The sequence below is a fragment of the Schistocerca cancellata genome, chromosome 3 (assembly GCF_023864275.1).
Source record: "Schistocerca cancellata isolate TAMUIC-IGC-003103 chromosome 3, iqSchCanc2.1, whole genome shotgun sequence".
Classification (NCBI taxonomy): domain Eukaryota; kingdom Metazoa; phylum Arthropoda; class Insecta; order Orthoptera; family Acrididae; genus Schistocerca; species Schistocerca cancellata.
Window position 1 is genome coordinate 507,889,071 of NC_064628.1, and position 18,409 is coordinate 507,907,479.

At 38.5% G+C, this 18,409-nt stretch overlaps 1 protein-coding gene across 1 annotated transcript in view; it reads left to right on the plus strand.

Annotated features, from left to right (window-relative positions):
- Nucleotides 1-18,409, plus strand: part of LOC126175289 (phospholipid-transporting ATPase VA) — a 361,539-nt gene that overhangs the window by 306,847 nt on the left and 36,283 nt on the right. The window contains 2 exon segments of the mRNA XM_049921954.1: nucleotides 2,526-2,681; nucleotides 13,305-13,526. Coding sequence (XP_049777911.1) covers nucleotides 2,526-2,681; nucleotides 13,305-13,526 — 378 coding nt within the window.

Sequence of the window (18,409 nt, forward strand, 5' to 3'; positions counted from 1 at the left end):
TCATAACCACTTCTACAACTCTCTAGATCACATAACATCAACAGATACGAAGAAAGTAAATTGGAAAAAGAAAACACTACATGGCAAGCACCCGTATCATCTAACACAGCCACACATCGATCAAGACGCATCCAACACATGGCTAAGAAAAGGCAATATATACAATGAGACGGAAGGATTCATGATTGCAGTACAGGATCAAACAATAAACACCAGATATTACAGCAAGCATATTTAATTTAAAGATCCCAATACCACAACAGATAAATGCAGACTTTGCAAACAACAAATAGAAACAGTAGATCACATCACAAGTGAATGTGCAATACTAGCAAATACAGAATACCCCAGAAGACATGACAATGTAGCAAAAATAATACACCAACAGCTTGCCTTACAACATAAACTTATAAAACAACACATTCCCACATACAAGTATGCACCACAAAATGTACTGGAGAATGATGAATACAAATTATACTGGAACAGAACCATTATAACAGATAAAACAACACCACATAACAAACCTGACATCATACTCACCAATAAAAAGAAGAAATTAACACAACTAATCGAAATATCCATACCCAATACAACAAATATACAAAAGAAAACAGGAGAAAAAATTGAAAAATACATCCAACTGGCTGAGGAAGTCAAGGACATGTGGCATCAGGATAAAGTCGACATTATCCCAATTATACTATCAACTACAGGAGTCATACCTCACAATATTCACCAGTACATCAATGCAATACAGCTACATCCAAACATATATATACAACTACAAAAATCTGTAATTATTGATACATGTTCAATTACCCGAAAGTTCCTAAATGCAATATAACATATACCATACAGTTACAAGGAAGTCACGCTTGACAGAGGTCCACGTCACATTCCATTTTTAACCAGACTTAAGTCTGAGAAAAAAAGTCAAGAAGATAATAATAATAACAACAACAAGATGATTTATTATCTGAATTTGGAAAAATAGTCATTAGCAAGTTATGTGATCTGCCACCTGAAAAATAGGTGATGACAATTAAAAAAATTTACTATGCTCTCATGAGGTAGAAATTAATGTATGGAGGAGGCAGCAATCAGCAGTAAATATGGATGTGGCAGGGGAAGCATTACCTGCAGTTTCCACCATCTCATTTATTGGAAGTGTGAGTGAAATTTAAGCTAGAGAAGTTTTTTTTCTTGAAAATGATAATTTGGAGTAATTTTAACCCAAAAATAAAAATAAACATATGATCCATTAAATGTATGTTTCAATGTTCTTACCACAATTGAATTACATTTTCATAATCATTCGACCAAAGCTCCACAAACTGCAGGACCTATTTGAAATATGGCTGGCTTTGAAATGTGAAATAAATATGCGTGGCTTTAATAGGAATCTCCTGTTGCCAAAAAATGGAGAGCAAGTCTTTGCTTCACAGGATTTGCTTTTCTGAAATGTGTGTCTTTCTTTCAAACAACTGGCCCTGTGATATTCATTAGAACTTCAAAATGGGATGGAAGCATCCTAGTGAAGTTATAAAAACCAGAACACCGTTCCAAATCCAACTCACACAGCATCTTATTCCCACCATGTCTTCTGTAGTATGTTTTTTGTCCATTAACAATGACTGTGTCATTTTCTCCACATACCTATTTCGTCAAGTATTGTTAATGCCACACCACATATTAATTCTTCCCCTTCACCTGTCATAGTGTAGCTCTTGATGCTAATACACAATGTGAAATATTTGCTGCCAGCTCAGCAATGCTAATACATTTGTAGAAAAGTTTGTTGCAAGTGTAGACGGGAACACAAACAATGAATAATGTTGCCAACATGTTGGAAGCAGTATTGAAAACAGAACCATCTTTTTAAACTCATTTTAAACGTGGTTCATAGGTCATATAGTGTTTTGCACTTGTAATGTTTCATACTTTATTTTACCATCCCTGTCACTTGTAGCTAAAACTAGACATCAAATTTGTTTTCGTTTCTATCGTAAAATACTCCTTCCTGCATATAGTATATCTATCCTGATCTTCGGTGTATCTTACATATCTCTTAAGGTCCTGCTTCTTTTCTTTTATATTATTTCCCTGACAAAAGAAAAAAGAAAGAAAGAAATCATTTTGAAAGATATATTTGGATTTGAAAGTAAAGTGTCTCACAAGACCTGTAATCAATGAGCTTATAATTTCTTGTTAAATGATTAATTTTTGATTTGCGATTGATGTAGATATAATTCCAGATATTAGGTATCTAAATAATATTCCTTAAAAATATTTTTGTTTTGATTTGTTATTTTGAATCCTGTACTATGAAAACATTTTGCGTTTGCTTGTAAGAATTCTTCATATTCATCATACAGTTCTGTTTGTACTAAATGCTATAGATTTTTTGAATTATATTGAGCTTTACTCCATGTTTTTTTTTTTTTGAGGTAGTGGTTCTCTTGATGACAAATGAAAGTGCAGAAAATATGCTCAAGGCATTAACATTGCATTTTGCCTTTCAGGACAAGGTGCACTGGACTTCGAAATCTTGAAGATTCTGCCATTTGATTCAGCACGGAAATGTATGTCAGTTGTTTTGAAACATCCTGTTAGCCATCAGAAGATTCTTTTTTGCAAAGGAGCAGATTCTACAATACTGCCAAATTTGGCTCCTACAGGTATACAAGGACACCTCTCTCTCTCTCTCTCTCTCTCTCTCTCTCTCTCTCTCTCTCTGTGTGTGTGTGTGTGTGTGTGTGTGTGTGTGTGTGTGTGTGTGTGTGTAGCAATGTTTCAACAATTCCCAAGTGGGCTACTGCAGTGGTTATCAAACTGGACTCGCATTTGTGAGGACATTGGTTCAAACTCAAGCCCGGCCATCCTGATTTAGGTTTCCCGTGATTTCCCTAAATTGCTTAAGGAAAATCCCAGGATGGTTCCTCTGAAAGGGCATGGTCACTCTCCTTCTCTATCCTTGCCTAATCTGAGTTTCTGCTCTGTCACTAATGACTTCGTTGTTGATGGTACATTAAACATTAATCTCCTCCTCCTGTTTCAGCAGTTAGGTAAATGACTACCTATTTTTGATCAGAGTGCCATCATATCTGCAGAGAGATTGTCCATATATGTCTTTCCTGAAACATTTGAATGAAAGGGCAACTTGAGTACACAGAATGTATTACCTGCGTACAGAGTCCTCCATTAACTCCACATAAGCTACGGACACCCTACATGACAATTTGAAACAGCAGTACGTATCAAGATAGAAGAGGAAGTCTATTATGGTATTCAGGGGATTGTTAAATTCTGGTGCCATGCCCAGAGTAGGTCACACATAGTGTTTCGTATTTCCCAGGAAAATGATAAAATTTCTCGCAGTATAGTTAGTAGAAGCAATCAAAGTAGAGGTCCCCTTAGAAGGCCAAGTGGCTCCCACAATTAAGGTGTTTTTAGAGAGTGATGAATTATTTGAGCATTAGGGAATGATTTATTACCCATACAAAAGGCACATGGATTTCTATTGCTGACAACTGTAGAAATCTCAGTAAAGACTGATTTGCTTCTTGTTGAGAACTGCAGTTTCATTAGTAAGGATAAATGACTGGAAAGATTTGTAACTAAACTTTGCTATTTGAATGTGAAATCTTACTATGAACTCGGCAGTCGAAGAGAGAGACCAATTATCTCTATCACACAGGTGGAAATTCATTGTGCACATTAACATGATGAACCAAATAGTCAGGCTGCAAGTGCAGAACAAGAGAAAGTGAGGTATGACAGTAAAAAAGGAAGAATTTTGATAAAACAGCGAAGGTTTTGACACTGAGAGACTGACAAAGAGAGCATAAAGAGTTGCTGTGTGCTTTTCCCCCTCTCAAATTTGCAATACAATCCCGCATCCTGCCATCCTGATTTAGGTTTTCCTGGATTTCCCTAAATAGCTCCAGGCAAATGCCAGGATGGTTCCTTTCAAAGGGCACAGCCGACTACTTTCCCCGTCCTTCCCTAATCCCATGAGACTGATGACCTCTCTGTTTGGTCTCTTCTCCGAATCAGTCAAATCCTAGATATACCTTTACTTGCAGTTTGACTTGCGAACCACTAAAGGGCTGCGTTTTGCATTTTTTACTGTAACTTGGTAGTGTAGTGGAGAGGTCATGTGAAAATTTCAGAATTTCCAGTAGGTCTGATATCACAGTGAGTTGCTGCTTCTTTTTTTGGAAAAGGTGCTTAATGTCTTGTGTATACTGAGGTGACAGAAGTCATGGGATACCTTGTAATATTAAGTTGGACCTCCTTTTTCATAGGACAGGAACTCAATGTGGTACGGCCTCAACAAGTCATTGGAAAGCCCCTACACAAATATTGAGCCACGCTTCCTCTATAGCAGTCCATAATTTCTAAAGTGTTGCCAGTGCAGGATTTTGTGCATGAGCTGACTTCCCTCTTATGTCCCATAAATGATCAGTGGGATTCATGTTGGGTTACCTGGATGGCCAAAACATTCACTTGAATTTTTCAGAATGTTCTTCAGACCAATTGCAAACAATTGTGGCCCAATGACAGGGTGCACTGTCATCCATAAAAACTCCATGACTGTTTGGGAACATGCAATTGATGAATGGCTGCAAATGGTGTCCATGTAGCTGAACACAAACATTTCCAATCGAAGAGCAGTTCAGTTGGCACAGAGGATCCAGTCGATTAAATGTAAATACAGTCGATGTTATTATGGGGTCTCCACCACACTGAAGCTCTACCATTGTCTCTTACCAACTGAAATTGGGACTCGTTTGGTGAGGCTACAGTTTTCCAGTTGTCCAACCAGTTTGGTCACAAGCCCAGGAGAGGCGCTGCAGACAACGTTGTGCTGTTAGCAAAGCCACTCGTATGGGTTGTCTGCTGTCACAGTCCATTAATGCCAAATTCACCCCACTGTCCTAACAGAGATGTGAGTCATACACGACATATTGATTTCTATGGTTTTTTAATGTGATGTTGTTTGTCTGTTAGCATAGATGACTCTGTGCAAACGCTGCTGCTCTCGATCATTAAGTGAAGGCTATTGGCCACTACATTGTCCGTGGTGAGAAGTAATGCCTGAAATTTGTTAGTCTCTTGACACTGTGGATCTTGAAATTTTGAATTGCCTATCAATTTCCAAAGTGGAATGTGCCATGAGTCCAGCTCCAACTAACATTCTATATTCAAAATATGCTAATCCCTGTTGTGCACCCATAATTACATCAGAAACCTTTTCATATGAAGCACCCGAATACATAGCAGTTCCACAAAAGCATTGCCTTTTTGTACCTCATGTACGCGATACAACCACCATCTGCATATGTGCATAACACCATTCCATGACTTTTGTCAACTCAGTGTAATGTGACAGTCACAGAAAAGGGAAGGACTCGAGCAAAGAAGATGAATATATTGTCAAAATTTCTGATGGTTAAGATTTTCTTGTTTTTAAGCAATGAACTTTTTGCAGTTGGCATAGTTGGTTGAATAGTTACTGTGTTTCACTGAATCAGTGCCACTCCTGCCAATTTTAAACCAAATATTGAGATACCATCTTTTTCGTCAATATATACTTTGTGCCTAGGAATAAAGTGAGGTAGGGCAGTGGTAAGAAACAGGACACACATTCATAAGAATGGTGATTCAGATCCCTTTCTGATCATCCTGAGTTATGGTTCCCCTAAATCTGGACCTTTTAGCGTACCTGGATCATATTGGAAGAAGACTGGTATTTCTGGGTTGCACATTACGTACATAACACTAACAATAACCACTGAGCGAAGGGGGAAAAAAGGGGTGGGCAGACAGTTGTGTATATATAGTTTACACATTTAAGTAATTTATTAGTTTCTGATTATCTGCTCTACAAGATTTTATTAATAATTTTATATAGAGTACAGTGGAACCTCGCAGAGTGAGCATAATTCGTTCCAGAATCTTACTCGTAGTACAAAACAGTTATTACGTGAAACAATTGATCCGATATAACTGAATGTAAAATATGATAATGCATTCCATGCAGAAAAAGTACTGAAAGTTTTATCTTATTCATGCCATTTATTCAAAGAAAATTATACATACAGTATTATGTACTTCATTATTCACGATACATAACAAATCTTTTTTACTAGGAAGCTATCTATAGTCATTTGTTTCTGCCGGCACTTAGACATTTAGTGAAAGTGCAACATAGGATTATTGTCAAATAAATTTTTATTGTGCATAGCCACTGCTTTATTGGGGTGATGATTTTCAGTGTGTGATGCAACTGATTCCCATGCTTTCAGCATTTATCTTATTACGCCAGAAGATTGCTGCTTCCTCCTCCTCATCCTTCTCTGAAGACTCCTCCCCACTACTTCCTGCTGTGAAACACACTGCAACTCCATAAGCTCTTCGGTGGCCATTTCTGGCTGTGATATTCCACACGCTCATAGCTATCATCGTTATCCACTTCTAGCCCCATTCTCCTGGCCAAAGACGCAATCTCATTGACTACAGGGTCCACAGGCACTGAATCAAATGCCTCAGAGTCACATTTGGCAATGAACTCTGTCCAAAGCTTCATCCAAATGGAAGTGAGAGTTCTGTTGGTAACCCCTTCCCAAGCTTTTTTGACCATCTTGATGCAGGCAGTGATATTGAAGTGATATTTCCAAAACTCTCTGTGAGTGAGATTGGTAGCTTCAGTCAACTCAAAGAAATGCTCAAAGAGTGCTGTAGTATAGAGCTTCTTAAAGTTATAAATAACATGCTCTTCCAAAGGCTGGAGTAACAGAGTGGTATTGGGAGGCAGAAATTGGATCTTGAGGAACTAATTCTTCAAAGAGGTCATCTTCTAGGCTTGGAGAATGGGCTGGAGCATTGTCCATAACAAGCTAGACATGGCATGACAGATTCATTTCGAGCAAATATTTTTTCCCATAGGACCAAACACTTCATTGATCCAATCACAAAAAAAAAAAAGTCATTGCATTTAACCGGCCCATGTGGACTTCTTGCTTCCTGAAGGCTCATGGTGTTCCTGATTAGTAGACAAGCAGCAGTTCAATTTTCAAATCATCGCTTGCGTTAGTACATAATAGCAATGTGAGATGGTCTTTCATTGGCTTCTGACCAGGTAATGCATTCTCATCTGCTATTATAAAGGTACACTTTGGAATTTTTCTCCAGACTAGACCTGCCTCCTCACAGATAAAAATGTGTTGCGACAGATAACCCTCAGAATCTACGAGCATCTTGAAGTTGCTGATGAAGTTATCTGCTGCCTTTGTGTTGGTTCTGGCTGTTTCACCATGCCTTGCAATGCTGTGGATGCCGGTTCTTGTCTTAAACTTCTCAAACCACCCACTGCTTCCCTTAAAAACATGTCTTCGGCTACTGATGATCATGGGGTCTTCTTAATGAGGTTGGCGAAAATCATTCTCACCTTCTCACAAATGGTGTTCCCATTAATAGTGTCGCCTTGCAATTGCTTTTCATTTATCTATATAAGGAACAACCTTTCAACATCGTCCAGAATACAAAACTGTTGTTTAGACACACTTGTCACTCCCTTTGAAGCATCTATCACCTTAATCTTGTCCTTTTTCTTGAAGACAGTGGAAACAGTTGATGTATACTGATTGTATGTGCATGGTAAATTGGCAACACTCACGCCTTGTTCACGTTTTTCAATGATTTTACATTTCATTTCTAAAGTCATTTTGTTTCGCTTGCCTGTGCAGCAACAGATATTAGTCCCTGGGCAGGTATGATTTGTGAAAGTCGAATAAAGATACATGAGCAGTTTTTTTAGCTGGATGTCAGGCTGCAGCTCTATGCACTCCACCTGAAAATTTTCTGGTAATGTATCTGTATTGTTTGTAAAAGGTGTCGCATAAATACAAAAATTTTGATCATTGTTTTCGAAATCCTTGAAATCCATTTTCAAATTCTTGCACCAAATCGAAAAGCATGGCTGAGTAGTTCATCCCTTCCTATTATGTTTGCCAAATGTATTGAAATGAGACAAATTGTTTGCATTTACTTGTGCTTGCCATAATTTCACTTTCATTTCAAATGCGTTTATTGTTTCAAACACCGTACTGACGAGTAGGTTTCTGCATAGAAGATGTCTATTTAAGTCACCTAAATGAACAGTCAAGTCTATCAAAAATGTTAAATCTACTACCAAGTTAGCATAGTCAGTTTCTGGCACAGATTTTGCTTTTGATGTCATGAATGAATAGATTGCAATAATACGCTAGAAAATCTTCTTAACATTTGACCTTGACTGAACAACCTTACTTCTGTAAAATATACGATATCATCACACTCAGCATCCAAACTTGTGAGGAATTCCTGGAACTGGTAATGATTCAGTCTCCTGGCTCTTATAAAATTCACAGTCTTAACTATAATTTTCATAATGTGATCCATTTTTTTAATCTTTTCAACGTAGATTTTCTTGGTGTATCATGCAATGGTATTTCATGAAATGACTCTCCTACACTTCCTGGATCGTTATCTATTAATTTTACAAGCCTTTCTTTTTTAGATGCCATAGCTGACACACCATCTGTAACTATGCAAGATAGATTGACGAAAGACAAAGAAAACTGCTTTTTTTCTTTTTTTTTCACTGCTTCATATAAATCTCTTGATGATGATGTCATGTCTTTCAATGGTACTAATAAAACCATTTCTTCAGTAATATAATATGCATATTAATGCCCCTAATAAGTATGGAAAATTTGACCATATCACTAATATCAGTATTTTTATGTATTTGCCAATGTTGTTGTTGTTGTGGTCTTCAGTCCTGAGACTGGTTTGATGCAGCTCTCCATGCTACTCTATCCTGTGCAAGTTTCTTCATCTCCCAGTACCTACTGCAACCTACATCCTTCTGAATCTGCTTAGTGTATTCATCTCTTGGTCTCCCCCTACCTACTGCAACCTACATCCTTCTGAATCTGCTTAGTGTATTCATCTCTTGGTCTCCCCCTACGATTTCTACCCTCCACCCTGCCCTCCAATACTAAATTGGTGATCCCTTGATGCCTCAGAACATGTCCTACCAACCGATCTCTTCTTCTGGTCAAGTTGTGCCACAAACTTCTCTTCTCCCCAATCCTATTCAATACTTCCTCATTAGTTATGTGATCTACCCATCTAATCTTCAGCATTCTTCTGTAGCACCACATTTCGAAAGCTTCTATTCTCTTCTTGTCCAAACTATGTTTCACTTCCATACATGGCTACACTCCATACAAATACTTTCAGAAATGACTTCCTGACACTTAAATCTATACTCGATGTTAACAAATTTCTCTTCTTCAGGAACGCTTTCCTTGCCATTGCCAGTCTACATTTTATATCCTCTCTACTTCGACCATCATCAGTTATTTTGCTTCCCAAATAGCAAAACTCCTTTACTACTTTAAGTGTCTCATTTCCTAATCTAATACCCTCAACATCGCCTGACTAAATTCGACTACATTCCATTATCCTCGTTTTGCTTTTGTTGATGTTCATCTTATATCCTCCTTTCAAGACACTGTCCATTCCGTTCAACTGCTCTTCCAGGTCCTTTGCTGTCTCTGACAGAATTACAATGTCATCGGCGAACCTCAAAGTTTTTATTTCTTCTCCATGGATTTTAATACCTACTCCGAATTTTTCTTTTGTTTCCTTTACTGCTTGCTCAATATACAGATTGAATAACATTGGGAAGAGGCTACAACCCTGTCTTACTCCCTTCCCAACCACTGCTTCTCTTTCATGTCCCTTGACTCTTATAACTGCCATCTGCTTTCTGTACAAATTGTAAATAGCCTTTCGCTCCCTGTATTTTACCCCTGCCACCTTTAGAATTTGAAAGAGAGTATTCCAGTCAACATTGTCAAAGGCCTTCTCCAAGTCTACAAATGCTAGAAACGTAGGTTTGCCTTTCCTTAATCTTTCTTCTAAGATAAGTCGTAAGGTCAGTATTGCCTCATTTTTCTACGGAATCCAAACTGATCTTCCCCGAGGTCGGCTTCTACCAGTTTTTCCATTCGTCTGTAAAGAATTCGCGTTAGTATTTTGCAGCTGTGACTTATTAAACTGATAGTTCGGTAATTTTCACATCTGTCAACACCTGCTTTCTTTGAGATTGGAATTATTATATTATTCTTGAAGTCTGAGGGTATTTCGCCTGTTTCATACATCTTGCTCACCAGGTGGTAGAGTTTTGTCAGGACTGGCTTTCCCAAGGCCGTCAGTACTTCTAATGGAATGTTGTCTACTCCGGGGGCCTTGTTTCGACTCAGGTCTTTCAGTGCTCTGTCAAACTCTTCACGCAGTATCGTATCTCCCATTTCATCTTCATCTACATCCTCTTCCATTTCCATAATATTGTCCTCAAGTACATCACCCTCATATAGACCCCCTATATACTCCTTCCACCTTTCTGCTTTCCCTTCTTTGCTTGGAACTGGGTTTCCATCTGAGCTCTTGATGTTCATGCAAGTGGTTCTCTTATCTCCAAAGGTCTCTTTAATTTTCCTGTAGGCAGTATCTATCTTACCCCTAGTGAGATAAGCCTCTACATCCTTAAATTTGTCCTCTAGCCATCCCTGCTTAGCCATTTTGCACTTCCTGTCGATCTCATTTTTGAGACGTTTGTATTCCTTTTTGCCTGCTTCATTTACTGCATTTTTATATTTTCTCCTTTCATCAGTTAAATTCAATATTTCTTCTGTTACCCAAGGATTTCTTCTAGCCCTCGTCTTTTTACCTACTTGATCGTCTGCTGCCTTCACTACTTCATCCCTCAAAGCTACCCATTCTTCTTCTACTGTATTTCTTTCCCCCATTCCTGTCAATTGTTCCCTTATGCTCTCCCTGAAACTCTGTACAACCTCTGGTGTTTTCAGTTTATCCAGGTCCCATCTCCTTAAATTCCCACCTTTTTGCAGTTTCTTCAGTTTTAATCTACAGGTCATAACCAATAGATTGTGGTCAGAGTCCACATCTGCCCCTGGAAATGTCTTACAATTTAAAACCTGGTTCCTAAATCTCTGTCTTACCATTATATAATCTATCTGATACCTTTTAGTATCTCCAGGGTTCTTCCATGTATACAAACTAGAACTTTTCCAATCCTTTTCAATAGATTTCTCAAGTTCATCAGTTCTCCAGGTAATAGTTTGATGAGACAAACTGATTTTTAGACACCTCCTTCATTGGCATGGCAAATTGTATCTGCTGCACTTTCTAAGCATTCTTTAATAAATTCATCATCAGAAGTCAGACACGTACCAATGAGAGGCAGGGGCCAAGTTGTTGTTGCCAGAGTGTCGAATACATCCATATTGTCAATATCACTCTCTTCTGTTGGTGGGGTGTGAAAGGAATGGGCATGATGCCCGCTGTAGGGTTATGATGGTCGAGAAATAGAGACCCTATTTTATGTCAGAATTTAAAATGTCATACACTAACTGAAAAATTTTATACATGCATTGGAAGTTTTGGACAATATCAAGAGCTGCCCAAATACCAGAAAAGTATATCAACAAGGCAAATATTTGAGCCAGAGGAAAAGCTGATATTATCAACTTTTTTGGAGCTCTGTTTACAAAGTAACTCATGAAAATTTTAATTTGATCTTTACAAAGTTGTGAATGGTCTGAGGCCTTGACGTAGCCTTCAATAACAAATCTTCAAATATTCATAAATTGTCAGTTTGATTTGGAACGTGCCAGCCCAGAATTACCAATGCTTACTTTCAAAGTGTAGCAACAGTGCTCAACTGAAAAAAGATGTGTGAAAGCCAGTGAGGGAAGATTAATGGAACTGCCAGTAGCTGGCCTTTATCATAATGAGGCAGTGTGCACAAAAAGACAAATGAATCAGGGGAGTTTTGGTGGATGGTGGGACACATTGGACAGTGAATGTGAGTGCGATGGTGTTGTACTACAAGCTTTTTAAAATTTAATTGATTGAAGGGGGGTTGTTCTGAGAGACAGTATTTTTAATTGTTGTGCTTTGGTCGCAAGTGAAGAGGCGCAGGTGTATGAACTTTTCAAAAATGACTGATGACAGTGAGTAACAGAGAATGGTGGACAGATCTTACGTTGAATGTGAACGTGATAATGTGTGAATCATTGTAACACTGAATTATTATAACAGAATATAGTCAGGGTAGCATCAACTGTATCTAAAAGGCATATGCCCATTAGCAGGTAAACTTCTGCAAGTTCTTTGACATGTAAACACATGCAGCAATTAGACTTCTGCAAGTGCAGACAACTTTCCGAAGTAGCATCTGAAAGTTAGTGAAAATAGTTTATTGCATCCAGCTTCAAGTACTTGCCAATATTCCAGTTGCTGGAACTTCGCTCCAGGCGCACACAATGCTTAGAAGGATTCCTTATACTTTGTGTCTCTTACGACTAACAAGAGACAAAGTGTGGGATATGTTTCAACCTGACATGGGATTTGGACTTCTGTCCCTTTACATAGAACCATTTTGTGAAGCACTGTGTCATGCTGCATGAAGACGTCAGTAACTGCCTGCTGCATATCCTCGTCTGACAGGAACTGTCAACTTTTCAAGGCCTTTTGTAAGGGAGCAAAAGCATGATAATCATATGAGGAGGGATGAGGACTACAGGATGGGTGCTAGTGTGTCTCACATTTCAGTTGGTGTAAATTCTGCATTACAACATTTGCAGTATGAGGATGTGTGTTACCATGAAGCAGCAGCACCCTTTGGCACACCATTCCACAATGGCGGTTTTCGACAGACGTGCTTTGCCATACACATTCTTCATTCTCGGATGGATGTCTGCTGGTGTTTGTCCTTTGATAGCCAAGAAAAGAATAACAGCATTTTGTCCCTGTTTGGACGCATTTGTCAATAACGTCGCCACAGTTCATGTTTATGTATTTGCCACAAGCATGTTGGCAAGACATGAATGCCACACTCTTCCATTGCCATCATTTCACTGCTTATATACCTGCATTGGAGTAATGCTACATTGCATATAGATTGCAATAACACCCTAAAATAGAAACTTTTTGATTGGCCTTTGTAGATTTGAATCAAAATGCTCACAGGCTTATTTTTGTCCTGTAATAGATTCATAGCACGTTGAAAGAAGCCATAAGCAAATTGTGAAATTCAAGCTTGCACAGTCTGTACTCATAAGTATTATGTAATGTTGAAATGTTTTCTTCATATTTGCCAAATTTTTACAAGAATTTAAAACACTAGTTAATTTTGAAATATAAGTTCATGATCGTTTCAGATGATGTGGTTATGCAGCAGCATATATTTCGTACTCAGCAGCATCTGAACTCCTACGCTAGACAAGGTCTAAGAGTGCTGGTGATGGCAAGACGAACTTTAACTGATGCTGAATTCCTTGAATGGCAAAGAAGTCATGTGGAAGCAGAACTTGCTGTGGAGGGCCGAGAACGTAAATTACGAGAATCTTTCAATCGTCTGGAATCTAATCTCACCTTGCTAGGTAAGTTAAAACAAACAAGAAAAAAAAAAAAATTATTTCAGACGTGACTAGGACATTCATCAAAACCACAAAGTAACACAAAGCTACACGTTATATGAAGGTTGCGTTTTAAGTTTTTGCAGAGAGTTTACAGGGATCAATAACCTTAAGAAAGGAGTGCTTACAATTGGCTTGTGGAATTTACTCATGGTTGTGCTTCAGTAGGAGAAGAATTTTTGTGAAATTCAACTAAAAATTGTTATGTTCCAAAAATATTGATGATGTGCACAACACAATTGAAGACAATCGGCAAGTAACTTACAATGAGATACAGACAACATTAGGCATAATAAAAACAGCAGTATATTAGATTTTGCATGAAAATTTGAATGCGGAAGGTCTGTTGCCAGTGAATTCTGCAGACTTTGACCAGAGCTCAAAACCAGGCTCATGTCGAGTGGTATAAGGAAATGCTCAAAAAAATTAATTAACAGAATGCAAAATCTTTTTACAGTGTTGTTACAGGAGAGAAAACTTGAATAAATTTATTCTAGTCAGAAACTAAGCAGCTATCAATTGTATGGCTATTCAAAGACGAACTGAAGCCAACAGAATTAGTTCATTTATAAAACTCTTTCAAAAAAAGAAATGATTGTGCATTTCTTTATTTCTTTGGTTACATTGGACATTGCTTTAGAGAACCAAAGGATAGTTTACGCTGAATGGTGTAAAACAAATTGTTTGCCACATGTTATCAACAAAATTGGCAAAAACAACTAAATACCAGGCATCAGTAATCATGACAATGCCAGCTGTTACACAGCAAGTCAAACAATTGATCACTTACAGAAAATAAAATAAAATTATTGTCTCATTATTGTATTCATCTGATTCAATGTCCGGTAACTTCTTTTAGTTTTCTTTATGTCAAACAAAAGACACTTACATCACACTTTCCATCACTGTTTAATTCTCCCAAAACCATGAATTTAAGGTAAGGTACCAACATCAAAGTGAAAAAAATATTCCCAGAATTGAAAGAATGTAGGGAAACTACCATGATGAAGGCTGCCTGCAATCGCAGCCAAAACATTGGAATTTTTATTATATATGATGCAGTTGCTCACTCAGAAGAATTTTATTGGGAAATAAAAGCTAGAATTGGTTTGAACGCATGGAAAAGCTTATAAAGTTTATTGGTGAATATTTTAAGAAACAGTAAAACAATTCATACCAGAAAAATTATTTTTAAATGCATTGTGTTGTGAAAGTTTAAAAGATGGCCATCATATTATGTTGATACAAAAGAACTGAGACTACTTGCGTTACTAATGACTTACCTGTAATGAAAAATTAGTGCGTAACTATTTGTTGACCTTTTACTGTGTTCATATGCTGTGACATAATTCATTGAAATTGATCTACTCACTGGCTGTGTATGAAAACTTTACTGTGTATGTGTCTCTGAGCTCTGCCAGAAAATATCATACTCATGGCTTATCGCAAAAGAAGTAAACCAGAGGAACAAGTTTGTAGTAGCACAGAATACTTGTGTGTTCACTTAGTGATAGTTGTCTTGAAAGTAGAACCAGTTTATGTCCACGTGTGGCTGCATTCATTCCTTTCACTAATCAAAACATTTCCACATATTTTTTATGAAGATCTGGAGGAGCTTCATACTTTTTATTTTTCTTTCCAATGGAGCATAAGAACGCATGTAGTAAACTGCTCATCCAGTCCACTGAGTCACAAGTCTTTTATGAAACTTGTCACACTGTATAGGTACACTTGCATGCTAGTACTCAATGACAACCAGTTTCTTAGCATCATGAGAGCTCAAATTCTTTCTTTGTGTAGGTTGTGTAGTAGGTGTGGATGTGGGTAGGGGTAGCTTTCCCTCCCTCCTCGAAGCTGATAGTGATCTCTGTAGTGAATAAAACTGCAAAAAGTTGTAAGGACAGTACAGCATGTTGATTTTTTTTTTTTTTTTGAGATTCAAAGGCTTCAGTAAGAAGCTGTTGAAGATGATCAGGATTTTCCAATTTCTTTTCATTCATGATTATTTGAAATAGCCTGATACGAAAAAGTTTATTAACATGAGGATATATTAGCTGGTGTGTTAGGAGACATGTCCTCGCTTTCTGATCCATTCACAAAGATAAGTATTGTAGAGATGATTCAAAATGATTGGCGTAATGTGTGATTGAGCCTTTTCATGGTGAAACTGTTAACTGTTATGATTTAGCTGTAACGTGTGTTCCAGCAGCAATGAGAATGATTTGTGGATAAACTGCAAGTAGTGAATTCCAATTAAATGGCCATAAAGGAATGGAGACCATCAAGGTAGTCACCCATGACAGTGTAGGAACACGAGAGTAGCCAGTGATGCATGCTTTGTTTACTCCATGCAAGTGCAGCGACCATTAGATTTAAGTTTTTACTCTTTGACTGTTAGTTTAGTTAGTTTTCTTTTCCAGATTTGAAAAATACAGTGTTTTATGCAAAGCTGTATGTGGGTTTCATTTGTTGCTTACATAATTGGTGACCCAGGGAAAATAAAAAAAAAAAAAAAAAAACTTTCGCAACTTAATATTGTGCAGCAGTTTCGCCAAAGATGGAAGAAGCAAGCAAAATTCTGCAGGCAACGAATGATTAGATACGACGGCTAAAGCAAAAGGTTGGGCTTTTGGAGCTTGCAACACTGAAGAAAGATAGAAAATCAGAATCCATGAATTTGCAAACTCCGATAGTAGCAGCCACACCATGAGCATACTCACATGCTGAAGATTTTTCATGCATGAATGCACTGTTATCAACCGCACCACGGTTGCAATTAAGAGCACCTCCATTCACGTCTCCGCAACCAGACATATGGTTTGCAATGATGGAGAATATCTTCTAGTAACAATGCATAACCAAAGACTGCGAAAAATTCACTCTCGCACTGGATCAGAGGGCAACAGCAATAGTCTCTGATATAATCATACATCCACTGCTCCAATATCGTACACCACACTTAAAATGGTGTTGATCGCTCGCTGCATGAAATTACCTGATTAGCGTCTTTCCCAGGTGATGTATCAGGAGAAACACGGGGACAGAAGTCCATCTGAATTTTTGAGACATTTACGCACTACAGTTCACACAAGCATGATATCCAAAGCATGATATCCAAAGCATGATATCCAAAGCATGATATCCAATGAATTGTTACTGCACGTCTGGCGAAGCAGCTTCCTCATAAAGTTCAACTGACACTGATTGCATATGAAGGACAGTCTCTTGACAAGCAACTGCAAATAGCTGACAGAGCTTTTGCTACTCTACAGTCAAGACTCGTAGTGTCCGTAGCAACATAATCTGCCACCTCTGCAATGGAAGCTAATGATGACTCATCGGAATGGTTAGAAGAATCGAAGTTAAGCTGTGCAGCCACAGGTTACAGACAAAAACCAGGCATCACTGAGGGAATCAGGAAACGGCAAGATGCAATGGAAAATAGGGCTACTAGGCTACATAACTTGGAGCTCCAGATGTCCACCAAGTCTACCAGTAACAAGAAGAGGTCACACTCCAAACTCGATCAAGCTCACGCCGACAATTTTTGCTGGTATCACAGACGATTCAGGCCACAAGCTACGAGAGGCACAAAACCTTGTGGACACCCAAATGACGAGGGCAGCATGCCTTAGGCACCACGGGATGCGGAACTCACATACGGCGCCATATACAAATGAGGAACCAGTTGACAGTTGCAGGCAGCAACATGCACAGTCAAGGTAAGGCACTTGAAGACTTCCCGTGTGCTGTACCTTTATGTCACTCTGCGTCATCCTGGGAGTGTAAGCTAACATCACACAGATTACAAGTGGTTAATAGACTTGCAGGCCTCAACTTCCTGATGGACACTGGCTTGGAAGTGAGTACCTTGCTGGCCCCGAGCTTTGTTGGACACACGGGAGCCTTTGAAATTGATTGTTGTTGGTGTGCTCTTCAGTCCCGAGACTGGTTTGATGCAGCTCTCCATGCTACTCTATCCTGTGCAAGCTGCCTCATCTCCCAGCAGTACCTGCCGCAACCTACATCCTTCTGAATCTGCTTAATGTATTCATCTCTTGCTCTCCCTCTACAATTTTTTTAAAAATTGATAGCAGTTAATAATTCAAGTATAAACACATAAGGTTATAAAGAGCTCATGATAGATATTGTTTTAGCTACCTGTTACAAGTGGACTTTTATAGTGGCACATATTTTACAGCTGATCTTAGGTGCAGATTTCTCATCTCATTTTGCACTCACCTTGGACTTGGCAAATAACTCTCTTATTACCAGATCAAATCGGGGCATAATAAAAGGTTTTTGGTGCAGTGCGGCAGAGGCTGTTGCACGAGTCGTCAGTAGTTCAGCTATACGGTCTCCCCAACAAGAAGCCATAAAGACTCTTAGTAGTTAAACATAATACAGTGCATTATACACACACCACCCAAGGTCTGCCAGTATCAAGACGTGTCCGTAGTTTTTAGCCCCAGACAGATTAGTGGAGACAAAAGTGATATTTGAGGAGATACTCCAGGCTGGATTAATTAGAAGGTCTGATAGTTCTTGGGCGTCCCCTCTCCACCTAGTACGCAAGAAAGAAAACACATGGCATCCCTGTGGCGACTACCACCGATTGAATGTGAGAACAATCTCAGACAAGTACCCCATACCAAACATTCAAGAGTTTACCTGCACTCTAGCGGGTGCGAAAGTATTTCAGTACAGGATTATCATAAAGCATACAATCAGATTCATGTGGCTCCAGCTGACATGGCAAAGATGGCAGTGATCACACCCTTTGGGCTATTCCAATTTCTGTTTATGCCATTCGGACTCAAAAATGCGGCCCAATCATGGCAAAGATT